The 27,770-nt window shown below is 36.4% G+C and overlaps 2 protein-coding genes across 5 annotated transcripts in view; both read right to left on the bottom strand.

Moving 5' to 3' along the window:
- The window catches only part of LOC127435626 (UPF0606 protein KIAA1549L-like), a 78,821-nt gene extending 59,711 nt beyond the window's left edge, over positions 1–19,110 (bottom strand). For all 3 annotated transcript variants that reach the window (XM_051689220.1, XM_051689221.1, XM_051689222.1), the window contains exon 1: positions 18,500–19,110. In XM_051689220.1, the coding sequence (XP_051545180.1) occupies positions 18,500–18,716 (217 nt within the window). In that variant the 5' untranslated portion in view covers positions 18,717–19,110. The remainder of the gene's footprint in view (positions 1–18,499) is intronic.
- A 1,446-nt stretch (positions 19,111–20,556) lies between these two features.
- LOC127435627 (homeodomain-interacting protein kinase 3-like) overlaps positions 20,557–27,770 on the bottom strand; it is a 59,890-nt gene continuing 52,676 nt past the window's right edge. For both annotated transcript variants that reach the window (XM_051689223.1, XM_051689224.1), the window contains 2 exons: positions 25,889–26,019; positions 20,557–25,264 (listed from right to left, as the gene is read on the bottom strand). In XM_051689223.1, coding sequence (XP_051545183.1) covers positions 24,795–25,264; positions 25,889–26,019 — 601 coding nt within the window. In that variant the 3' untranslated portion in view covers positions 20,557–24,794. The remainder of the gene's footprint in view (positions 25,265–25,888; positions 26,020–27,770) is intronic.

The following is a 27,770-nucleotide window of genomic DNA, read 5'->3' as shown; positions in this document are numbered from 1 at the left end:
CCTCATACAAAGCTATCATATGACTACAGAAGACTTGGAATAAAGCACACAAGTTGTATAGACTCATTTTGTGATACTTTTTTTGAGTTTTTGCATCCTTTTCAAAGCTTTGCTTCCATTATTTGTAATTATATGGAAAAGAGTGGTCAGTACAGTTCTTCAAAATCCTCCTTTTGTGTTACATAGAAGACATTGGAATGACAGGAGGGCAAGTAAATGATGACAGAATTTTCATTTTGGGGTGATCAAATTCCTTTCAGGTAACATCTAGTCCAAGCCAAGACCACAGCATGAACAACAGATGTGCTTTTTGTTTTTTTGCAAGTATGACCACATTAGTGAGGGTAAGCAGGAAACCGTAAATTTAATATGAAGAATATGTAACTTGTGGCATTATATCATTATCCAATAAACTGCAAAGGGAAACAATTTCATTCCAAACATCCTTAATCCACAGGCCAAATCATAAGATGGAAGTGATGGGGAGAAATGTGACTGAAGCCATTCATCTCTGGAGATGTTTGGGCTGTTTGCTAAAGGCTTGTCAAAGCACTGTACTGGACATCCATCACAAAGACACGGTCACAGCTACTGAACTCATAACTGCTATGCGGCATTAGTGATTCCAGAAAATGGTCAAAAAAACAAACAAAATGTTAATAAATAGCATTAGATAAAGTGGGTTTCATAAATCTGAACATAAATATGGAATTTTTGCTTGGAAATAAACAGTTTTAGGATTGAGAAAAAACTAAACTAAAACATACAATGAAGATCAAATTAATATTTTAGATTCTGCACTAGGTCACTAATCAAATAAGCAAATTTGTTGACATTGACCATGTTTACACTTTTGTACAAAAGGACAGATTTTCTTGCTTCCACTGAAGCACAAACAATGCTGTTTGAAACATTCTCAAATCATGCCTTGATAACATGAATCATCAGGTTTTGTACAAACTTGTGAAATCCATGCCAACTCAATGGCATGCTGTCCAGGGCTTGACATTAACTTTTTGGCTCAACATCCAGTGTGGCTAGTGGTGTTCCAAAATTACAGAAACCAAAATCCCCCACCCCACAAAAACTGATCAAGGTAACTGGAGACTGTAACTGCATGCATTTGTTTGGACATAATTTGTTTGAGTGAGAATGATATGAGTTTAGCAGGACACAAGCCTCATGAATAGCTGAAGGCAAAAATAGTCATTTAGAACAGGAGTAGGATAGAACAGGAGGATAATTTGTCAATAGTTTGTCAATAACTCACAAAAATCCAGATTTAAACCCTTTCATTCTTAAGTGTACATGCCTTTATGAAAGTTTACCATTGTTCTTCCATTGTTTAAAAATTATATTTGTTATAATAATGCCATAACCACAGTTAAGACCATGGATGGCTCCTCATTACTGTGGTTAGGTTAATGTAGACATACATTTTTCTGACAAATAACCTATAATAATTATGAAAAAAAAAAAAAAAAAATGTAGAAACCTTCAACTACATGTTTCACAGTTATAATATAAGTCTTATAGATTCGCCCTAATACATTTAATATGAATCTATACCAGTAACCAGTTAGTGTTACTGCAGTAAAAATACTTTTAGTAAGGATTATGTGTATTTTAACCCTTTAAGCTCTGAGGGTGTTTTTAAAGATTTTCTGTTTCAGTGGCATACCTAAAAATTAAAGGCTTAAACTTGACTAAATAATACTTTTAAAGAAAACTTTTCACATTTTGTAATGAGACTCTCAGCCTAAGAAACTGCTGAATTTATTTATTTATTTATTTATTTATTTTTTTCATACTTTTCTAATTTGATATTATATACCTCAGGGTGTAAATAAGGTGACTCCAAAAAACTGTTTTTGTTTTGTAAAAATTTGTGTTGATACGACAAAGCAATCAAAAGAATAATTTATCCTAGTATCCAAAAACATCTCCAAGTGTCCAAAAGTCTCTCCAAACAAATAAAACTTAATAACTGTACATAAGAACTAATTACAACAATGCAAACACAACAATGACTAAAGTTTGCATGGTATCAGACATGGTTTTAGTAATGAGATTTCACAGAATGAGTTTCATTCTGTGCCATTTGAGTCATCATTGAGTCTGTGACATGTACTTGGTGCCATCTCCTGGTGGCCATAATAATAGTCACCAATCACATGTCTTTCTGCTCAAATATGGATGATTTTTTACACCGACTTGAACCCAAGCGTTCCATGATGCTAAACCATTTCCGAAAAAAACTGTGCATATTGTGCTTCGTGTCAATTATCTAATGATCTATGCATCCGATTACCTTGTGTGTGGGCTTGTTTGGAAGATAATCACCTCTTCTAAGTAATGGTATGTGATATTTTGTGTTCTGTTTATTTTCCTGAAGCAAAAACGCTGCATAAGAGCAACACCTGTTCACATGAAACATAAAAGTCAAAGACATGTACTTAGATATTACTCGCTATATTTTTGTCTGTGAGTAAAACAAATAGGCTGGTTGTATTCTACTCTTTGAGAACTTTCCAACAGCATATGACACATGGCTATTTGATGAGTTTGATGTTTTTACTGATTACAATAATATGTACAGTGCAAAATTATTAATAAATTTCCAAAACGGAACACTTCTGATTTTTCTGCAAATATCAAAGCACTTGTTCACTTTTGGTCATGATGCCTACATGCATTATAAAGTAGAGCTTCTAAGCTTTCTGACAATACCTATTTTGTGTTGTTCTAGATTGTAGTTAATATTTTGATACATTTTTTTTTCTTGCAGGCCCATCCGAGCTTAAAGTGTTAAAAAGCCTTGTAGTTTATGTTGATGCTGTTTATAGTGTCGCAGCTGTCAAGCAGTTCGAGTACAAACTTTAATGTTGCTTTAACGTAGAACATTCTCAGTAGAATTCAAATGGGTCACACATGTTTTGTGGTCTCCGCCGCGATATCGAGTGAAACCTGATAGACTCGCAAGTTCTGCTCTGCCTATTCCAGAGCACAGGCTATCCCTTCTCTGAAACACACTACTGAGATTTGCATGAAACCACTCTTCATTCGCCATACTGGCCCCCACACATATGCGTGTGTCAGATATGAGAAGGATATTAAGTGCTTATAAAGTGCTAAATGCGAGATGAATACAGCCCAACATTCACAGAATTTTCAGTGTAGGAAAACCCTTGAAAATGTCACCCGCCAAAGTGGCTAGTAAGAGTGACGGAGTTACCCACCACTGCTGATTTCAACCCACATTTGGCGGGTGGGCGGGTGTTATGTCAAGCCCTGATTCTTAAATAAAGATAAAATAAAAAATGGCCAAAACATATATAAATAAAGAGAAAAAAAAAATAGCATTAGATAAGCAAGTTTGTTCCAGGCAAGGGCTGAAAGCCATCTTAGGGTAGATTGGGTTATAGAAGAACATAATTACCATACATTTGTTTTAACAACAGAAGTAACGTATAAAGGAATTGTGGTTATGGATTTTAGCATCATCACAAACTTGCTCAAGCTGTGCAACGTGAGAAGCCTATACTTGCATAATGTGTCAAATGCAAAGGAAGAAAAAAATAACCTCTTGTATATCAAGCGTCTCAGAAAAGACACAATCAACTTTCACACGGACAGTTTCTCTTTCACACAGACAGTTTCTCTATTGAAGCATGGAATCGTTGGAAACAAGAACATGTCAGCTGTGAAAATGGTCAGTCAGGGAAGCAAATCAGCTGCTTTGGTCATAGCTGACATCAGCAGATAATTAAACAGTGCAGGGCTCCAATGACAGTAATTAGACTGAGAGAAATAGGTATTGCAAAGTAAAGGTCAAGATGGCTGATGAGTCCTACTGAAGACTATAATTGTGCTTCTCTTTGAAACATCACATGTCTACTTGGTCAAATGTTATGTAAACATTACCACAATGCTTGAAATGCAAAACATCTTTGTCCTGGCATTGACCCACTGGTAAGACTCCTGGTGCCAACAAATGGGATTTTGGGTCATTTTATTGTATTTGCACAAACATCTGGGTGCCCAGGTTGGGAATTTTAACAAGCAGCTAGGATCAGTAATTACAGTGCTTGCAAGCCAGCATGTTGATATTCCTCCAACAATCTGGTAAGGGGTTTGTTCTTAACTCCTAACCCTAAGTATTAAACGTCTGCAATTAATTCCACCTTAATTAGCTAACCACTTAAGGTACAAGCTCCATTATAATTTACTTTGAGCCTGATCTCATGAAAATGATGTGTCTGTGGCAATATTTTTTTCTTATATTTCATTGCTCCTTGCACATATCACGGAAGTTCTAAGATGAAATGTCCACTTTGTCGCACTAAAAGCGAGTTTCTCTTCCAAACAGATGAGATTTTTAACGTTAACCTTTTCAAAATGGGGCACTATATCGCAAAAAAACGTAATGCTTAAAATGCTTAAGTCCCTGTATACATAAGTCTGGCATATGTGTACCGTTTGAAAGCTTAGAATCTGAACATGTCTTAGATAGATCTCTCAGCATTTATTTTACATAAAATAACAAAATAAGGCCTGATAACAGTCGCATTGCAAATCAGCGCCATGTGGTAGAAATATTCATATGAATATAAAAGTCTTTCTAATAGCACTTAATTAGACAAATCACATATCAAATGAAAGCTCTCATTCTCAAGAATGTTAACGTATAATTTTTGTTGCACTATTTCCACAGTTTAAAAGAATCACAAAGTGAAGTATGATATGTGTAAGACATCAAATACAAACATCTCTTTTATGCATAGATAACTGCTAAAAAAGTCCCATACTCGAATATTTCGTTAAACCGCCTTTAGCTTTGATTACGGCGCGCATTCGTCGTGGCATTGTTTTCGGCAACCTTATGCAATGTGACAACATTTATTTCCGTCCAGAGCTGTATTAATTTTTGGCCGAGATCCTGTATTGACGACGGGAGAGTCAAACCAATCCGTAAAGTCTTCACCAGCACATCCCAAAGACATTCAATGGGGTTAAGGTCAGGACTCTGTGGTGGAAATTAATGTGTGAAAATGATTCCTCATGCTCCCTGAACCACTCTTTCACAATTTGATCCCAATGAATCTTGGCATTGTCGTCCTGGAATTTGCCAGTGCTGTCAGGGAAGAAAAAATCAATTGATGGGACAATAACCCTAACCTGGTCATTCAGTACACTCAGGTAATCAACTGATTTGAAGCAACCCTAGATCATAACACTGCCTCCAGAGGCTTGTACAGTGGGAACTATGCATGATGGGTGCATCGCTTCATACGCTTCCCTTCTTACCCTGACGCGCCCATCGCTTTGCAATAGCGGTGCAAAATCTGGACTCATCAGATCACATGAACTGTTTCAGTTGTTTTCTCCGATTACCCTCACTAACAAGTGGTTTTCTTGTGGCCACACAGCTGTTTAGTCCCAATCCTGTAAGTTCTCGTTGCATTGTGCGCATTTCCCTTATAATAAACACTATTTACTGCCAAAACAATGACACTAATCCAATGAGAAATACACTATTTTCATGTTAAGCCTTTTCTCCCCCTTTCTTTCTTCTTCCTGGTCATTGTATTAAAGCATTTTTCATTTTAAGTTTAGTAGGGGACGTTCACACTGAACGCGTTTTTGCGCCCGCCCGCGCTGTTTTGCAATGTTAAGCAATGTCTCGCGCAGGAACGCCTGTAAATATGGGTAATTCCTACAATTCTGTGTCATTTAAGTCCTCATTACAAGAGTGTGTGGTATTTATATTTCATCCATTACAATTTTGATAGGCTTGTTAAAAAGAATAAAGACTTTTTATAATGTTACAAACTTCTGTGGGCTTAAATTACATTTCAAATAATTGAAATCCCTTTCTATTGCACTGTGTCATTTTCTCATGTCCCAAAAACTGCACATCAAACATCTTTGACAAAAATAAATGCTAAATCATTGGATTTCTATTTTTTTCCCCACATACAGTTAAGAGTTTAATGTTACATCCTCTCACTAACATGTATTCATTTGTGGTAAATGTGTCATTTTAACACTGATAGTGGAGGTTTTTTGTGTGTCTCTTGATTTATTGCACACCCTGTTATGTCATGATACCATGACCTTTCACTGAAGATACAGTATGTGTTAGCAAATGACATCACACACACTGGAGGTGGACATCAGCCATTATGCAAAATTATTTTAAGTTTATAATTCTATTGTTTTATTTATGTTTTCATTTATTTTGTGGTGTTGGTCTTATGTGGTCAAGCACAACATGTACACTCTATTATGGGAAGATATATTGGAAATTAATATAATTTTAAAATTTCAATATTCAGTATTTACGTAAACAGGAATAAAATCATAAATATTAGTTTACAAATATGTTTCCTAGTTATCAATCACAGACCATGTAGTGGCTCATTTATCCACTGAATATCCACCCTGATGCTGCCCATTTAACTGGATGGACATCTGAATTTTTTAGTAATTTAGCTTGACCAGTATGACTAATAACATTTTTAATATGTACCTATAATGATGAAACATGAGGAAATAAAAGTATGTTTTATTTTTCAAAAGTTTCAAAGCCAGAATATAAAAGAATTGTAGGAATGACCAATTTACGATATGTACAGAGTTGCAGTTCCGCAGCTCTCTATACACAGATTACGCAGTCTTCAATAACAGTAAAGTACAGTCTATAGTAACAGACTATATTTTATATTTTTTGGCCAGGCAGTGTAGCTAAAAACATTATATCTGCTTTTACCTTTGAAAAATTAGACATTTTTAACTTGTCCGTGAGCTTTCTTGTGTAAATAATCCAATGTGATATCTTAGATGTCCAGGACAAAATATGCAGTCCCAAATGAAAAGCATGCTAAACAAATCATAACAGAAATAACAGAAATATATGTTATCGACTATTAATGATAAAATGTTATACATCATTGCAAAGGGTAGGATTTCAGCTTTCTAATGACACCTACATTGAGCTTCTAGTTCACTCAGAGGCCGGGATATTCAATGAAAAAATGTGGGTGGTGCATGAACTGAAAATTAGAATGAATGTCTATGAACGAGCACATCTGTGAGGGCTCAAATGCGTTAGAACGCCACCTACATTCCAAATCGGCATTTTATGATGGAAGGTGATGGAGAATTATTTTTTCTAGTACATGCTGCCATCAAGTGGAATAAAATAAGACTATTTGGAGGGAGACAGGGTGAACAGAACCAGAATTACAGGCTTACAAATTTAGGGGGAAAAAAAAGTATTATGTATATATATATATATATATTTCTATACATCATAAGATTGTAAACATATACAATATTATTTATGAATAATTGTCTTTCAGAATTTTTTTTTAACATTTTTGGGAGTTAGTCCACAGCAGTGGCGAATTCTCAGGGCCAGCAAAGCCTTCTCTGCTGGCCTAACCAAATAAATAAATGTATTTTTAATCGCTTTCCACTCTTAATTAATCTACAAACAAATAGAGAAAAACGAAAAGTTTATCCAGTCAGAATTTATTCCTTGATGCTTACAAGCGAAGCGTGACAACTGTTTCACAAATCACATGCCGAAGCAGTGCGTGAGTTTGAGCTCCACTCCCTCAGGCCTTCAGAATTTCCACAGAATCCCTCAACAGTGCAAATGAATGGGCAACTAAAGACAGATTGTCAGATTCATCAGCCAATCAGATTGATTTATTTGTTCTTGGTGGGTGTGATCTTTAGGATATGTCCCGGTCAAGGCCTTCTAGCTGGCCTTGAGTGACGCAATCACGCTTTAAGTGATGTACGTAATTTGAAAGTGAAGAGCGCGAGATCATCACTGCCGCTATCGCCATTGAGAAAGAGATCCTTATGGATTTAAAAACACGAGATGTTCTGCATGACCGTGTGATTGCTTAATTTATTAATCAGGAAAGGAGGACTGATTTTCACTTTAAGTAAATTGGTAAGTGTTTTTTGCATTGTTATAGCAACATCAGGAGTTTTCTAACTGTAAATTAGGTTGCTGGAGCATTCATTGTCAGATCAAGTTTAGAAAAGTAGTGCTGCGTTCCATTCAACTCGGAAAGTCGGATTTTACAACTTCCTACAAGGAAAAGCGCAATAGAATGCATCTTGAAGTCAGAATTACAACTTGTAGGCTCATGCAGAAATTCTCAACTCCGATTTCGATGAGTTGCAGGGGCATGATGTCACATGTCAACACTGAGGGAGATATACAAAGTAAGTGATAAACATTCACTTTATTAAGTAATATCGATAAATTAGTTCGTTTCCACATTACATGATATTAAAGCTTGGTTTGCTTTGTTTTGTAGATACCTTTAGCCTTCGATGTGCTATGTAGTTTCATTTTTTGTAAAAGTAAAAATAAAATAAAATAAAAAATAAAAAATAAAAAAAATCAGATTAAAGTTGAAAGATCTGCATTTGACTAGCATTGATAGAATGTTCCGCATTCAAAATGTAACTGATAGCGATGACATCATTGTAATATTTGCATACATCTATTTACTCTTATATCTCTTTTCTTCCTTGCATATATTTATAGCCCCCGTTAGACTGCGCAGTGACTGCGTATTGATTCTTCTGTGCAACCAACTGAAAGCAAGAAGTGCTGAGTGTCATGACAACGGCAAAGCAGCTCTCATAAGGCATTTCATTTAAATTCAAATCTAGTCTAAATATTCAAACTGTATGATATGTTACTTACGGGCATATTAGTAGAAGCTCTCTTTAACAATCATATCTTTTATCTGCTTGATCATTATGTTTGAGTTCTATAACATTGTTAAAACGAAACTCCAGTTAAATTAAGTGGCAGTTAAACAAATGTCAGACTGGAGTGTTTATATGTCAATTTTGAATGCTGACCTCATTATTAACCATATCAGTATTTTGCAGCAATGTCATAATTATTTAAATCTAAAGCCTTTGATGTTGCAAATTATATTAATAGCAGTATTATCAACGTATTAAAGCTATCCCTTTGTTTTCAGTCATTTAAACAGTTCATGGCTGTAAATCAATGGCAATGTCATTGTTTTTTTGTTTTGTTTTTTTAACACAGCTCTCATCTTGAGGGTGAACAGATGGGCTTTACAATGATGCTTCAAATGTTTTGAGAGGATGAGATGGACTTGTTTTTCATGTTTTTAAATTTGAATAAAAAAAATTAAAAAAAAATTAAGAAAAACTCAATCAGGTGATGTTAAAATACTAATATAGAGATCTATAAGTAAGCCATTCGTAGGTTGATTCCCCCGAAACTTATACACACTGTGGCGCTATCAAAACATTGCTATGTTTGACCATCCCGATACAGCAACAATGGCTCAACCAATAGTGTGAGTTTGGGGTGGGATTAGTGTTGGTGTTTGGGAAGCCTGTTTAAAAATACTAGTGCTGTCAGTCGATAAATTTTTTTTAATCGCATAATTTTTTGTAGTTATTCACGATAAATTGCAGATTTTGAAAATGCTGAAATTTGACACCATATATTCACTTCTTTTCCTGTCAAAATGCATTTATTTCCATCTTAGGAAAGAAAACAATATAAAGCTTTATTAACATTTTCCAAACAAAGCCTTCCACAGTATAAAGATCTAAATGCAGTAAAATAGCACCAATTCAAGTAACATTAAACATTTCCCAAAGTCTAATTGGGAGTTTGACTAATTGAAAGAACTAGTCTCCACATAGATTGCATTTTCATTGCAACAGGCATTAAATCTCTTAAACTCTTATCCTCCACAATATTAATCAGCTGGTAGACCGTGGCTATCCGCTTTCCTACAGCAATCTTGAAGCTGTGTTAATGATTCGCATCAGAGCATCAACGCCAGCATCAAACGCCACATTGAACTCCACGCTTGCAGACAAAAATGTCTTATTCTGCATTTTGGTGACAGTTAAATCTTGCCGTTCTTCTGTGGTAATTCAAATGCACTTTACATACAGTAGGTCCAATCTGCTCCAGCTTGTTTTGTACAACAAATTGCACTAAGAGGTCATATCTCCATCATTTTATCCCTGACAGGGAAGCGCTGTTGTGTGTTTGTGGTGTGTGCATCAGTATAATGACTCCAGGCAGACACATTACAAAAGTTCCACCCTCCCAACAAGTGTTTATATTGATTTATGCTGTATTAATGGTAAATATGTTAATCGCGATAAAAAAACAAAACACGTAAAACTTTAATTAATTGCATGCGTTAACAGTTCTAAAAAAAAAAAAAAAAAAAACATTATTTTTGACATTCCGTTTGGTGATGCTAGTATCAAAAAGCTGCACACTTCCAAGGGCATAGTTTTGATTTGAACATTGGGGAGCTTCTCAGAGAGACCTTTTTTTTTTTTTTATAAACTTTGTAACATCTGACAGTTTCATTGCTTCATTTCCCTCTGCTTCTCTATCTATCTAAATTTGTACTAGCACAATAATTATCATTCCCTAAACAATGGGAAATAATGCAAGTGTAATTTGTCCTTAGGCTAGGGGAGTCCCCAAACATTTATGATCAAAAGATTGTTTCATACAATGCATTTCACAGTGCATAATAACAGTTCAAATCAATGCACAGCTACATAAAAATTTAATTTCATTGTATAGTCTTAAATATTTGTATATTGTGTATCATATCAAACATTCTTTCCTATCAGAAAATGTAAATTCTTACCTGCTCATCTGAAATGCCTGCCTGGCTGCTGTCCTCAACCTGTCCCTCACTGTGATGTATCCACATAAGCCAGAAAGAAACAACTAATCATTTCTATTGACACCTTTAACAATTCCATTGAACATGTTACCTGTATTACACATACTATTATATATATATATATATATCACCAAGTTGGCATTCAACTGATCACAAAGTATAGTCAGGACATTACTGATGTAAAAAACAGCACCATCACTATTTGAAAAAAGTTATTTTTGATCAAATCTAGACTGGCCCCATTTCTAGCAGCCATCACTCCAACACCTTATCCTTGAGTGATCATGCTAAATTGCTAATTTGGTACTAGAAAATCACTCGCTATTATATCAAACACAGCTGAAAGCTATTTGGTTCGTTAAATGAAGCTTAACATTGTCTTTGAGTTCGTTTTTGAGTTGCCACAGTATGCAATAGACTGGCATGTCTTAAGGTCAATATTAGGTCAAAACTGGCAAAAAAGAAACAGCTTTCTCTAGAAACTTGTCATTGTTTTGAGGAATGAAGGCTATACAATACTTGAAATTGCCAAAAAATTGAAGATTTCATACAAAGCTGTACACTACAGTCTTCAAAGACAAAGGACAACTGGCTCTAACAAGGACAGAAAGAGATGTGGAAGGCCAGATGTACAACTAAACAAGAGGATAAGTACATCAGAGTCTCTAGTTTGAGAAGTAGACGCCTCACATATCCTCAGCTGACAGCTTCATTGAATTCTACCCGCTCAACACCAGTTTCATGCACAAAAGTAGAGCGAAGACTCAGGGTGCTGGCCTTATGGGAAGAATTGCAAACAAAAAGCCACTTTTAAAACAGATAAACAAAAGGAAAGGTTAGAGTGGGCAAAGAAACACAGACATTGGACAACAGATAATTGGAAAAGAGTGTTATGGATCTTAACCCCATTGAGCATTTGTGGGATCAGCTAGACTGTAAGGTACGTGAGAAGTGCCCGACAAGATAGCTACATCTATGGCAAGTGCTACAGGAAGTGTGGGGTGAAATGTCACCCAAGTATCTGGACAAACCGACAGCTAGAATGCCAAGGATCTGCAAAGCTGTCATTGCTGCACTTGGAGGATTTTTTGATGAGAACTCTTTGAAGTAGTTTAAGAAGTTCTGAAAATTTTTTTTCAAATTGTAATAGTAATTTGTCATGTTATTAATGTCCTGACTATACATTGTGATCAGCTGAATGCCACTTTAGTGAATAAAAGTACCAATTTCTTTCCATAAGAGCAAAATCTGTACATTATTCCAAACTTTTGGCTGCATATATATATATATATATATATTATACATACATACACACACACACAGGATATATGTATACTCTGTATGTATATACACCGATAAGCCACAACATTAAAACCACCTGCCTAATATTGTGCAGGTCTCCCTCGTGCCACCAAAATAGCGCCAACCCGCATCTCAGAATAGCATTCTGAGATGCTATTCTTCTCACCACAGTTGAACAGAGCAGTTATCTGAGTTACCGTAGACTTAGTCAGTTTGAACCAGTCTGGCCATTCTCTGTTGACCTCTTTCATCAACAAGGCATTTCCATCCACAGAACTGCCGCTCACTAGATGTTTTTTGCTTGTTATTCTGAGATGCAGGTTGGCGCTCTTTTGGTGGCACAAGGGGGACCTACACAATATTAGGCAGGTTGTTTTAATGTTGTGGCTGATCGGTATATACAGTTAAAGTCGGAAGTTTACATACACCTTAGCCAAATACATTGAAACTCAGTTTTTCACAATTCCTGACATTTAATCGTAGAAAACATTCCCCGTCTTAAGTCAGTTAGGATCACTACCTTATTTTAAGTATGTGAAATGTCAGAATAATAGCAAAGATTATTTATTTCAGCTTTTATTCCTTTCATCACATTCCCAGTAGGTCAGAATTTTACATACACTTTGTTAGTATTTGGTAGCATTGCCTTTAAATTGTTTATCTTGGGTCAAACATTTTGTGTAGCCTTCCACAAGCTTCTCACAATAAGTTGCTGGAATTTTGGCCCAATCCTCCAGACAGAACTGGTGTAACTGAGTCAGGATTGTAGGCCTCCTTGCTTGCACACACTTTTTCAGTTCTGCCCACAAATTTTCTATCGGATTGAGGTCAGGGCTTTATGATGGCCACTCCAATAACTTGACTTTGTTGTCCTTAAGCCATTTTGCCACAACTTTGAAGGTATGCTTGGTGTCATTGTCCATTTGAAAGACCCATTTGTGACAGAGCTTTAGCTTCCTGGCTGATGTCTCGAGATGTTGCTCCACATAATTTTCCTTCCTCATGATGCCATCTATTTTGTGAAGTGCACCAGTCCCTCCTGGAGCAAAGCACCCCCACAACATGATGCTTTCACCCCCATGCTTCATGGTTGGGATGGTGTTCTTCGGCTTGCAACATAACAATGGTCATTATGGCCAAACAGTTCAATTTTTGTTTCATTTGACCAGAGGACATTTCTCCAAAAGTAATATCTTTGTCCCCATGTGCACTTGCAAACTGTAGTCTGGATTTTTTATGGCTGTTTTGGAGCAGTGGCTTCTTCCTTGCTGAGCAGCCTTTCAGGTTATGTTGATATAAGACTCGTTTTACTGTGGATATAGATACTTGTCTACCTGTTTCCTCCAGCCTCTTCACAAGGTCCTTTGCTGTTGTTCTGGGATTGATTTGCACTTTTCACATCAAAATACGTTCATCTCTAGGAGACAGAATGCGTCTCCTTCCTGAGCAGTATGATGGCTGCATGGTCCCATGGTGTTTATATTTGCGTACTATTGTTTTACAGATGAACGTGTTACATTCAGGTGTTTGGAAATTGCTCCCAAGGATGAACCAGACTTGTGGTGGTTTGCAATTTTTTTTTTTCTGAGGTCTTGGATGATTTATTTTATTTTTTTCCATGATGTCAAGCAAAGATGCACTGAGTTGGAAGGTAGGCCTTAAAATACATCCACAAGTTCACCTCCAATTCAGTACACCTCCTATCAGAAGCTAATTGGCTACTGACATCATTTTCTGGAATTTTCCAAGCTGCTAAAAGGCACAGTTAACTTAGTGTATGTAAAGTTCTGACCCACTAGAATTGTGATAGTCAATTAAAAGTGAAACAGTCTGTCTGTAAAAAATTGTTGAAATAATTACTTGTGTCATGCACAAAGTAGATGTCCTAAACGACTTGCCAAAACTATAGTTCGCTAATACTAAAGTGGAGTGGTTAAAAAAATTAGTTTTAATGACTTCAACCTAAGTGTATGTAAACATATATATATATTAGACATCTATGCATGATTCACTGGGAACTTTAAACACTGGCTGCTACAGCATTCCTACTAGAGAACTCAGAGTCATGCAGATGTTATTCAGGCTTTTAATGATCGCTCGTCAAATAGCAAATATATGGAAGGTTTCTGAAGCAATAAACGGAATTTAAAATAACCAGCAATCGGATTACTGAAGTATATCTTATATAACATTAAAATTATGGAAATAAACAATGATCTTGTCTGACTGAAAGTTATACAACCATTTCTCTTGAAATAATGATTAAACATATTACAGCATGTTCAGATTAAAAAAACAAATATCAACAAAGCTTAATTAACATGATGAATTATTACATATAAACATTCAAACCATTAATATAATCAAACAATAATGTAAATAACATGGATCTAGCTTATTCTTTTACCCATACACTGTCCATATAAACATGAGCAATCATGAGCAAACTTCTGTAGCATTGCAAATGTATTCACCAGTACTCATTGTTTTGTGTTCTGCTCCAAACACTCACAGTTGTTTCAAAATACCAATAATGTTACCAAACAAATTTAAATTAATTGTACATATGATTTCATTGATCATGGTATGAATAAAGGGGGTTGTACTTGCTAGTTTTGATTACTGTGGGGTTCCCTCCCACCCATCCCCCAAAGAATCTACGCCCCTGCACACTTTATCTTTTAAAGAGTTTTGAGAGACCCCTGTCTGCAATAATTGCACATTAGACTATAGAGGGAAAAACACTATGCTTACACTTATTAAAACTTGGAATTGGTCCCCTGTTGAACACAACCTTTCTAATGACAGGTGGCAAAAAAAATCCTCATAACATAGTCAAATAAAGCATGAACCAGTCCACTTATGTTTAGCTAATTACTGAATCCAGGCACCGAGGGTCCAAGGCCACAAAAAGGCCTTTGAAAAACCAACTGGAGCAGTTCATCACTGTCATCTGGTATTACACTCACTCTGGTAAAAAAATAATGTAGATCAGTTCCCATGGCAACATAGCACAGCAGGCTCCTGTTGACTAGCAGAAGCATCACTATAGGGGCATTGAGGAGAGATGCCTCATCCTCAGCAAGCCACAAGTGTGTTTGGCCAGTCGCCATAGCCCCAGCTCAAAGCCAACAAGGACAGTGGTGGTTTTATGAATGAGAAGGCAAAGGCTACTTACCTCTGTGTATTAAGCCTGCGTTCCAGGCTTTGAAAGTCTATATGTTAACGTTTAACTAATCTGAAGTAATTCTAGCTTTAGAAGATGTATTTATGTAATCTGCTTTTTTGATATCTGCATTTGAAATTCTTTGACAGGAACATTATGCCTGGAGTTGGTTTATGGTTCACGTAATCAATGTTGGACTTGTTTGTGCAAATTAAACCATCAGTTTGTTTAAATGCTCTTCTGGTCCTCAAGCAAGAGCCATTGTTCTAATGCTGCACTTTTTCATGGCTGAAGAACCCAAAGGACATGTCATATTGATGTACTTCTAGAAGAGCCTACAGATGAATATCATTCTTAGGAATGTAGGTGCAATGGGTTTAGGTCAAAGGACAGAAATATGGACATGGAATTACCTAACATAATGAGCTTCTGTCATTGAAATGGACTTAAATCATGTAATATCAGAATGAAAAAAGGGTCACTGAGCACGATCACGTGCACGTTCTTACACCGATTATGCTTAAGCCAACAAAGTGTGTGGTCCTGTAAATGCATTAAATGATTTTCCTTTATCGGCATAAGGTCACAAACCGCTTAACTGATCGATACATGTATATTTTTTCACAGTACCCCGATTTCACGTTGCATGTAAACACCTTTACCGTTGTTCTTACTGACTTATCCAATGTAAGCAAGTGTTGTGCGCATGAGTCTTCATGGTTTGACGTCAAAAGCTAAGAATAACTAGATTTTTCAAATCTCATTTATATACGGTTTTCTTGCAGTCAGATTTTTTATTTTTGGGAGTTACTGACGTATTGGTGTGCATGTTAACTGGCTCACTGACAAATAAGTTTTCCTGTGGTAATAAAAATTAGAAATCTTTTTTTTTTTAAATCTAGTTTAAAACGTGTCAAATACATAAAATTTGTATCTTTGCATCCAATTTGGTTTCATAAATTTTTGAAAAAACATTTATAGCCTAAAAAAAGATTTAATGTCACATGGTGTAACCAAGTCAAAGGTATTGAAATACTTCCCTTGCACCTTGAATACAGAAGAGTGTGCACATACATTGTACATATACATTTTGTAACACATTTTTCAATGTCATTAATTTTTAAGTCAAGAATATCAATATCTTTTCTCAGGGTTATTAAACAAAATGGCCAAATATCTGATATTTGATTTTGCTTGATTTTTTTATTAATTTATTATTATTATTTTTGTCACAAAATGACCTGACTTTGATTTAAAAGATTAATAATAAAATATTATTCTGCACTACTCATGCCAACATTTATTTTTTCAAGTATTTTAGCTTTTAATGAGACTTTGGTTTCTCTGCTGTCTCTGGATGGTTCACACCACATGACAGTTTTTACTTTAAAGGGATAGCTCAAACTAAAATGAAAATTCTCTCATTTACTTGCCCTCATGCCATACCAGATGTGTATGACTTTCTTTCTTCTGCTGAACACAAACAAATATTTTTAGAAGAATATCTGAGCTCTGCAAGTGAATGGTAGCCAGAACTTTGAAGGTCCAAAAAGCATATAAAGGCAGCATAAAAGTAATCCACACAACTCCAGTGGTTAAATACATATCTTCAGAAGTGATATAATAGGTGTGGGTGAGAAACAGATCAATATTTAAGCCCTTTTATCCTATAAATTCTCCTTCCTGCCCAGTAGGTGGCAATATGCACAAAGAATGTGAATTGCCAAAAACAAAAGAAGAATGTGAAAGTGAAAGTTGAGATTTATAGTAAAAAAAAAAAAAAAAAAAAATATGACTTAAATATTGATCTGTTTCTCACCCACACCTATCATATCTCTTCTAAAGACATGACAAATTGAGTCATATGGATTAAATTTATGCCTCCTTGATGTGCTTTTTGGATGTTCAAAGTTCTGGCCACCATTCACTTGCATTGTACGGACCTACAGAGCTCAGATATTTTTATTTTTTTATTTTTTTTAAATCTTCGTTTAAGTTCAGCAGAAGAAAGAAAGTCTTACACATCTGGGATGGCATGAGGGTGAGTAAATGATGAGAGAATATTCATTTGCGGGTGAACTATTCCTTTAAATATGAAAATGACTTTGAACTCAGTAATTGAAAACAAGTTCATCATAGAAGAGGTGTATTCAAGTAATTGTTTTGTATGAATTGCATTTTTAATGTTTATATATATATATATATATATATATATATAATAAATTAGCGTCACGTCATGATCCAAAAACGTCTTTAAATTTTCCTTTGTTTTGGTATGCGTTGTGTCGCTGTTCCTGTGAGTCATTATTCTGGTTTCTGCTATAGCCCAGCTAACAATGACTAGTTCTGGTACCTTCTGGGAATACTTATTTTAAAAACAACACCTTAAAATTAATGTTCTTAGAATGTTAAATATTGGTTCCCCGAAATAACCAAAAAGGAACCATGCACTTGCGTCAAGGGAACGTTCTGTGTTGGCTGGGGGTAAACTATATTGCTTGTGGTTAAGCTAGATAGAAAAGCATAGCTAAAACTGTACACTCCGTACGGTTTGTAATGTCTACCATTAACAGCAGGTAGAAGGAATCTGGTACTCTATCCAATTCACACCAAGCATGTTCTTGTTTTCCACAACAATAACAGCAGCACACAATAAACACAGGTTCCACCAGAACCTAAACGAATATCGTAGACACACCTCGGTTATGAAGAGTAAATCTCCATATTCCCTCAGTCACTTGTGCAATCATGCGCTTGTTTCGCGAGGGCGCAAAATCACCAAGAACTGAATATAATATGGGTAAAAATGGCTGAGGACCGAACACTGAGCGCCCAGCAATGCAGCACATTATGCCCTGATTAGACGTCACATGCTGTTTATACACAAGTGCTTTACAGTGATGTCTGAAAAGGTTTTGTTGTGTCTGTCTTTCTGGTGTGTTTTGTGTGCAAATGTTGTGTCGCTTTGCCACAATAACAAACACACATGAAAGAGGTTACCAACACCAAAAATAGCCCATTTTGTTTGTATTTCTTTCTATGCCATAGTTTTCAAAGAATGAATTCATAAGAGTGGCTGTAGCCTATATGTTCCGCATTGCGTTTAACAAATATACGCGCCAAAATGGAGTTAATGGAACCTCTAGTCTAAAGCCAATAGCAGTTCATTAGAAATTATTCAAAATTCGAATTCGAACGTTTTTTTTTTTTTTAAGGACAAAATCGATTCCATAATGGAACCTGGGTACTCTGACAGGTTGTCAACAAAATAAGCCTCAAAATATCTCACCGTCTATGGCAAATGTGGACGGCACCAGGAGCAACGTAATTCCAACAGACATCAGACACTTGGTCCACACTCCGATTCCGTCCAGGTCAATACATTTTCGGGCAGTGTTATGAGACCACGATAAGCCTATCCATTCCGACATGGCTTGGGTTCCAGCTTTGCCATTCCCGTTGGAGCCCAAAATGTAGAAATCGTTACGCGCATTTCTTGGGGCCATCTGGCTAGATATAAATTCAGCAATAGGCCGAAAGGTCCCGAAAAAGACATTTGATCTATCCTTTCCAGTTCCTTAGACTGAGGTCTTCTCTCCACTGTTTTTCTCTAGGTCAGCCGACGCGGCAGCATCGAAACTTTAAAAGGCGATGCGTCTGCAAACCATCAAACAGCAGCGGCCACCACGTCAATCACGCGCGCGTCTTATTGTAGCAGGTTATCGCATTTTATAAGCAGCAGATTCAGCATAGGAATTCCAGATGGGCTTTATTATAATCCTGCAATTATAGCAATCATGTTGCTACGGAAAATCGCCTCCTTTTGATTGGGAAAAATATCACGTCTCCGGCGCGCGAGCGAGAATATGCAGCGAAACTGGTGATGAGGCGCGTTATTATGAGGAGGACTGATGTAAACGAGGAAGACGACCTCTACTGGGTTTAGATGATGATGACGACCGGTGTCGGTGTATAAACGAATGAAAACGTGCTTCTTTACTAGACATCTCGCATCATTTTGTCTATGGACAGAAATACAATACTGATGTTTATATATAGATATTAAAAAAAATTTAAAAAAAAAAAAATATATATATATATATATATATATATATATATATATATATATATATATATATATATATATATTTATAAGATGCTGATTTCAGCTAATATATTACCCGTACAGGCATACTCACAAAATTAGGCTATGTAAGATGGGACAAAATCACTGCTTCCATTAGATTCAGTGACCTGGATTTCTTGAGGGTCTCGTCCCACACCAAAATCAAACTCATTCAAAAAACTCACTCACATCAAAAACATTTTTGAAAAGGATCCCAAAGTAATCAAGTATAATTTTAGGCCAATGTAGATACATATTGTGATCAAAATGTTCCTCACAAATGTTCAAACCAAACCTACACTGTGTGTTTATCTCTATTTATTCGAGGCACGAAATCCTGAATTAACCTTTGGGAGAGTGCACTTTAAAATAATTAATTTGCAGAGCAATAAACAGATTCATGTACAAAGTGATTTCAACAAAGTGTTTAATTTAGCAGTAAGTGATGATTACATAACCCCAATATCATTTGGACTTCTTCCGCATGATGGCGCCATTCCGTCGATTTTGTGATAAAACATTTAAAGGGATAGTTCACCCAAAAATGAAAATTCTCTCATCATTTACTCACCCTCATGCCATCCCAGATGTGTATGACTTTCTGTATTCTGCTGAACACAAATGAAGATTTTTAGAAGAATATCTCCACTCTGTATGTCCATACAATAGAAGTGAATGGTGACCAGAACTTTGAACATCTAAAAAGCACATAAAGGCAGCATATAAGTAACCATAAGACTCCTGCGATGTGATAGGTGTGAGTGAGAAACAGATCAATATTTAATTCCTTTTTTACTATAAATCTCCACTTTCACTTTTTTTTTTTTTTTTTTGGTGATTCGCATTCTTTGTGCATATCCCCACCTACTAGGCAGGGAGGATAATTATAATATCGCTTCTGAAGAACGATGGATTTAACCACTGCCTTCAGATGGATTATTTTATGTTGCCTTTATATGCTTTTTTAGGACCTTCAAAATTCTGGTCACCATTCACATGGACCTACAGAAATTAGTTGTTGTTTTTTATCTTCATTTGTGTTCAGCAGAAGAAAGTCATACACATCTGGGATGGCATCAGTGTGAGTAAATGAGAACTATCCCTTTAATAAATAAATAAATATAGAGTCAAGCCTGGAAATTGCTATATGCTTCATCTGGTCAAGTGAGTTGAAAAGATTTACTTAATTTATTGAAAATAAACCACAGAAAGCAAGTGTGTGCCTGCAGCAATATATATTTTAATTCAAAGTGAATTTTGACAATACACCATAATTTCTTTAATTTGACACACCAATAGTCACCAGGAAAACCCGCTTTTTGTGACAAAGTACATAAGGCTTGGTCACAAATAAATCACTGAGAACTAGAGAGAAATACGACCGCAAACTGTAAGAGACATTACATCCAATAATAATAAAATAAAATAAAAGAAAAAAAAAGTTTCCCAGTCCTCATATAGTGAATATTGCACAGTGCAGTGGCTACATGGCTAAACTAATGTAGCATTGAAATCAAAAGCAAACAGGAATCAGAAATCACAAAAATCTACAAGTATGAAAACAGTAACAGTTCAGATTTAGTAAATCAATTCTGTTTGCTCTTAAGTCTAAATATTATTTGATAACTTGCAGTGAGATTTAACTTTTACTAAAATATAATATGCAGAAGAGTTAAAAATAGATCTAAAGCAATCCAACTCAAATCTTACGGCAAGTGTTAAACAGTAGCACATATGACAAATACAAGGACCCTGAATGAACTGTACAAGAACGTCTAAAAGGAAAAACAAAAAACATTGCGTGAAATCAAAGAAAACAATCAAAACAAAACCTTAAAATAGTTTGGTTTGGGAGTTTTAAAGAAATTTCGGCTTTAGATTTGTGCAGTCGGCAGTCCTTAGCACTTTGGCTAATTTTTATCTTATTTACGTTGGGTTTGGTAGACCTTGATAGAAGGTAGATCACTGGGAAAAACACTTCTGAAATGTCTACTTGCAATGAATTCATACAATTGTATAATATGTGCATGAGTAGCAGTTTTAGTACTCATCTCTAGTGCTACATGCTTAATATAAAAGAACCACTACTCTAATAGGGTAATAACTATAAAGCAAGAAAATTTGATGAACCAAAACACATTTTGGACTGTATCTCCAAATGCACAAAGAAGGCAATGCTAACTTTGATAATGTTAAGGGCATGGTTCATTTATTCTATTTTACAAATGTCTCAACATGGTGGTGAACCATGGGTTGATGTTTACATTCACAGTGTATTTATGTAAAGCATCCCAAATACAAGAAAACCGTGTCTTGGGTGTTTAGTCAGCATAATAATAATAATAATCCCTGATATAATTTCATTATTGTATTTTTTGTTGTTGGTCATAATAAATTAATTCAGATGTGTTCCAAGAACAATCACTCAAGCATTTTTCTTCACAATTTCGAGAAACATCCATCCATTTCCATAGACACCTTTAAATGTGATTACTGCATTGCATGCTTGGTGTATGACTACCAAAGGCCAACTCGTTATTGGTTATCAGGTTAATCAACACTATATAGAGGTCCATTAGGACATCTACCATGGATTAAGATACTTTTAAGCAACTGGTTGAACAGCACTTCAGTTAGGTCTATCAAACACTGCAATTACACTTTCATTCCTCAGTCACACCGTTCACTAGTTCATTCAGACCAAGGGAACATGAAAGTGAGGAAGTGGCTGGCAGGCAGTGTTTGTAAAGGGGATATAAAGGGCTGAAGCACATTTCAAAGGCACTAACACAGTGTTGCTCACTGTAAAGAGCAGGGACTGGTGTGTGAGAACTCGCACAACCATATAATCATCCACGCAAGATGTTTAAGCAAAAACAGGTGGTCTGATAACTCCTAGATTTCTGAGCTAACTAACAGTCCTCCTTACGTGGGTCTTCATTGGTAATCAAAAACAGGAGCAAGCGCATTCTGTATTTTTCATTTTCAAACACTAATATACCTGATAAAACTTTGATGATCAGAAATGAACAAATTATCATTAGGGGGTAATTAATAAAAAAAAAATACTACAAATTCTGAGCACTGATTTTACCGAGATGAGACGCGAAATATTTTTGCCCAAACCCCAAATTTTGGCTAGCTTATCAACAAGTGCTAATATTCTGAACTGGTGAGATAAGAGGGTCATAGAATATATAATTTACATTGATACTTAAAAGTTAAATCTATCCTGCAAGCTATGCTTTAACAAAATGCAAATATACGTACTAAGATATACACCAATATGCATCTAATATGTAAAAAGTAGCCCCAAGATAACAACAGATAAAACACTGATGCAAACAAAGAGTACAAACCCAACACACACAAAAAACAAAATCTCCATTACTTGCAATACAGTAGTTACAATGACACTTCAAAAAAGAAAGCAAAACAGAGAGAGGCATTAAAATGCTTCTGATGCCAGTCAGTAAGGTAAAACCCAAAACAAATCCTCACTTCTATTTCAAGGTAATTAGACATATATAAAAATAAGAAGGCTACGAAGAAGGAAATCATCTAATTTCACAGCTATTATGAAGTGGCAATCAGTATATAGCAGCTTATCTATGATACATTCAAGAGTAAATGAAACAAAGTCATAACTTGCCAAAAAAAAAAAAAAAAAAGCTAAACATCAACCTCAACGTTTTTACAAAGATTTTTCTGTTAAATATGGCCTAAACTACACTACGTTTGAGGTCTACGCTAAAACAGTAGCTACTCTGCTTCAGAAATGAATTACTGTCTTTGGTGTAGCAAAAGCATAATTATGTGACAGCAAAGGAAAACAAAACGCACCTAATGAAAAACTCTTATCTAATGAAAATTTGATTAAAAAAATAAAAAATAAACAAATCACACAGAAAAAAAAAGCTATTTCTCCCTGACGGAATGTATGAAATCAAAACAGCCAGCGTCAAAAAAGCCTTAATTAAATGGTGAAAAAAAGAGGAATACGAAACAAAAATCCTATTTCGTCACATGCATCTATGAAGAAAATTGCACACAATCAACTCTAATCTTATAAAGCACTGAATACTCCAGCAATGATAGACTTACAGTTGCATACGCAATACTGAAATTTCTGCACAAAGCAAACATGAAACCATACAACATCAGAGCAATCTGCAGGATACAATTCCAACACCAATAACACTTCTAACTCTAAAATAAACGTATAATTGATGAAAATAAAATAAAAAACAGAGTACACCCCAAATCTATGGATTGTATTGCAGTTTCATTAAACAGTGTAAATACTATTAGAGTAGAAACAGATTATCAAATATGAAAGTACTCAAGCTTTTTCTGTACATAGTTCATTTGAATATGCCTCTGCTACAGCGAAGCACGTTATCTGTAAAGAGTCTAACTCTGCTACCTCTCAAACACATGCTCAGCGCAATACATCCAAAAAAATCCACTCGTAAATACCACACGTAAAGGACTGTTTTGATCCAGAATATCATAATGACCAAATCATCTAATTTTAAAACATGAAAACCCTTTGGGACCGAGTCCTCATTTAGACCGAGCAGGTTTGGTTCAAAAACTTTGAATCATTTTACGCCTAAGCCACTTTCCAAATAAAAAGTCCTATGTCACAACCCCAAGAGATGAATAAAATAATTACGGTGATGTGATCGTTCTCTTTCAACACCAATGTAGAGATTATGAAAGCCAACTAATGCGCTATTGCACCAAGCACTAACAAATGAATCTACGAAACAGCCCTAATATAAAAATCACAAAGAACGATTGAAAGTTTCAAGTGCTGCAGTCCAGTACACATGACTGCAAGTGGGACTTGGGGTAACCTTGCAACAACATGGATTTTAAGGCACTGTTTGTTGAACCCAGGATTCAATGCAGCAAGTCGTACAACACATACACAGAGGGAGAAGAACGATGGTTTACAGTCCTTCCCCTTTTGAAGCTTGCACATGCAGAGACATGCAGCGTGACTTTTTCAACACCGGATTAACAGACTTAACACTGAAGAGCACAGGCTACTATGAAAATACGGACGCCACAAGGGGGACTCCCACGCACACGTGTGGCCTTACCACTGTATACAGCAATGGCTTAACAAGAGTCACTGTGTCTAATATGCACGTCAGAAGGCAATATGGAAAAATAGCATAGGGGAAAAGCGGGTGGGGTTATGATCAGCTGAGTCCCTCTCCGTATAGGAGAGGATCTAATGACTAGGGGGTTTTCTTGTATCAAATGTGCAAAAACATTAAAAGATAGTTTTTTTTGTAATCAACTCATTCACTCAATTATTCATCCTTTCGTTTTATTCATCATGATATCTATAAAGCTCGATTTCAATTGCATTATCGTCACTGTTGTCAAACTTCATAAGAAAAAGGAAACCCTATTGGGCTATAAAGAGTTTGCAGCTTGCAATTCAGTACTGGCTGCGTGCACGGGACTGCCGTGGGCTCCAGCTCAGATGTACGCGTACTGGCTGAGTTTGCTGGGGCTGAGGGGGAAGCCTGCGTAGACGGGCGATGCCACATAGGAGTGCGGGGGAAAGAGGGCTTTGAACTGGCCCTGCGGGAGCAGAGTAGGGGAGGGAAGTACCCTGTGGTTGATGCCCATGCTGATGCCCTGGTGGTGCACCAGACTGTAGGCGGGCTGCAAGACAGGCCGTGGGGCCGGCGGTGGGCATGGCGAAGGGAAAAGGTGGGTCACGGGCGCGGAAGGTGGATAGGAGAGGAGGGCGGGAGGTGGCGGGTGGGCGGCAGAGTGTGTGGGGCTGCCGTGGGGAAGCGGGAAAGTGGGGCCGTGCACCATGGGTGGGATGAAGGCCTGCGGCCGGCGCGGCTGCCGGTAGTTGCCGTTCCACTCCTTGTGGCAGGAGCCGTAATGCTGGACCTAAGTGGGACAAACAAAACATAAAAAAAATAAAAATAAATCAGCTTCAATACCATTGACAGATTTTTATTCCTACTTGTTAAATGTCAACTTTACTAAACCTAGAAAGCAAAAAAAAAAAATTATGACAATATAAGATGAGATATTTTAACAGCAATGACATCTCTGTAATATTCTGAACTGTGACTTGTTTTTTTACATCTATTAGCATATTGAACTGTGATTGGTCTTGGTGACTTTGCATATATTTAACTACTTATCACCACAACATTTATTTTATGCAGAACCAAAGATTCAAATCTAAGCTTGCCAAAAACTAACACCATTCTTTTGCTGCCTTGCAAGCACTGGTATTTCCTTCAGGAAATGCAAATCTACTTGAGCTATGTGATGCTCTGGGTCTGGGACATTGTTTTGGAACTAATAATTTTATTTGTCAAATATAATCAGCCTACAGTTTCATGAAATGTCAGCACTCAGATGCACTGAGTACAGGCAAACTACAATACTACACATCAGATATAGATAATTTTTTTAGAAGGTACCTTAAAGCAAGAGGGAACTTTTCAAAGCTTTCATTTCACATAGTATTATTGAAAAAGAGTTCAATAAAGACAGTCATACCTGGCCAAAGCCTGGCAGCTGTGGCTGGAATGAAGAGCTCATTTTCTGCTGGCGGGGCAGTGTCGGTGTGGAAAGATGGCTCAGTCTTCCTGGGACGCAGCGACCTCTGGAGTGGCAGGAGTATTCTAAGACTGTACATGTGTAAGAAACAGAGAAGGTGGGAAAACAGAAAACATAAAAATAAGTGATAAAATATAAATGGTAAGGTAAGCTCAAAATTAAATACTGAAATATTTGCAGCTTAGCACAAGAACTGCAGGTCATAAGCAATTTGTGATTCATTTGAATCGCCTGCCAGTTTTCACTCTCATTCTGCTAAAAACAAAGTGATTTAAACATCAAAACTAACAAGTATGAACAAAAACAAAACAAAAATGTTTGAGGACCTATCAACTTATACCTGACTATATAAATAATAAAAAAAAAAACTTAGCAATGTATCTAAACACAAACTCTCATCAAACGTTCCATGGACACCTGAAGACAAACAAGCTGCCTAGGTAACATATCATGAGAAGTAAATGAAAGCATTTACTAGTCCAGCAATATTTCTTTGATAGCATGCGAAGACAAAGCATTGGTTCCATGTAGGAAACAGTAAAGATATGCTTTGGTACGAAGGGGATGACCAGGAAAAATAAATAAATAAATAAATAATTTAAAAAATCTATTAGGGCAGTAAACACGTAGAGTAAAACGAAGACTGGAATGAAGAGACCAGGCATGGGAGAGGAGGGAAGAGGAAATTGGAGGAGCTCAAACCGAAAGGGTCTCACTCAACAATGGGATGTCGCACACAAGACACAAGGTCGCAGTGTGCGTTATACCCATAATCACCTGCGATAGCCTCTGTGACAACTTCCTGTTTCTCTCCTATGACCTGTAAAGTAGACATTGGCTGTGACCACATACTAAAAAAATTGGTCGTCCATTAATGCCCCAATTTGATATCTAAAATAAATAAATAAATTCCTCTAACTTGAAACTAATTTGTAACACTTGAGAGTGTACTTGAGAGTGCTTTCTGAGAAACTAGTTGGTAAAACAAGCATTTCACAAAACCAGATTTGAATGAGCAGCAAATGTGTCAAAAACGCTGCGGGATAAAGCAAGTCAATTTGACATGTTTTACACAAAAAATTGCTGTTATGTAAAATCTATGGATGTAAATGAGATGCAAATAGCGCTACATGAAACAGCTACATTTCTCGGCACAAGACAAATGTTTGAGTTAAAACAGGTACTGTTATTAACCTCCTTATGTTCTATGATTACCACAGAAATTTTGGACAAGTCCCTCAGTTTGTAAAAACAAAAACAAACAAAAAACAACACAGTAATGCAGCCATCAGCAGCCATATCACCCTGTAGCTCTAGACTGGTTGCCCAGCCTGGTCAGTACCTGGATGGGAGACCTCCTGGGGAAAGCTAAGGTTGCTGCTAGAAGAGGTGTTAGTAAGGCCAGCAGGGTGTGGGTCCTAATGCCCCAGTATATAGAGATGGGGACACATCATTCAGATGAGCCATTAAACCGAGGTCCTGATTCTCTGTGGTCATTAAATTTTTTTTTTTTTTTAAATCCCAGGGCATTTCTCGTAAAAACAAATATGGTGTAACCCCGATGTCCAGACCCAATTCCCCCATTAGCCCTTATCAATCATGGCCTCCTTATAATCCCCTTCCATGAATTGGCTTTATCACTCTGCTCTCTACTCTCTACCAATAGCTGGTGTGTGGTGAACATATTGGCACACTATGGCTGCCATCACATCATCAAGGTGGAAGATGCTCGCTGGTGGTGGTTGAAAAGAGTCTGCTGTTCCCAATATAAATCAAAAACAATCAAATCAAATCACTTTTATTGTCACACAACCATATACAC

The sequence above is a fragment of the Myxocyprinus asiaticus genome, chromosome 46, assembly GCF_019703515.2.
Source record: "Myxocyprinus asiaticus isolate MX2 ecotype Aquarium Trade chromosome 46, UBuf_Myxa_2, whole genome shotgun sequence".
Classification (NCBI taxonomy): Eukaryota; Metazoa; Chordata; class Actinopteri; order Cypriniformes; family Catostomidae; genus Myxocyprinus; species Myxocyprinus asiaticus.
This window is presented reverse-complemented; position numbering and strand designations above follow the sequence as displayed.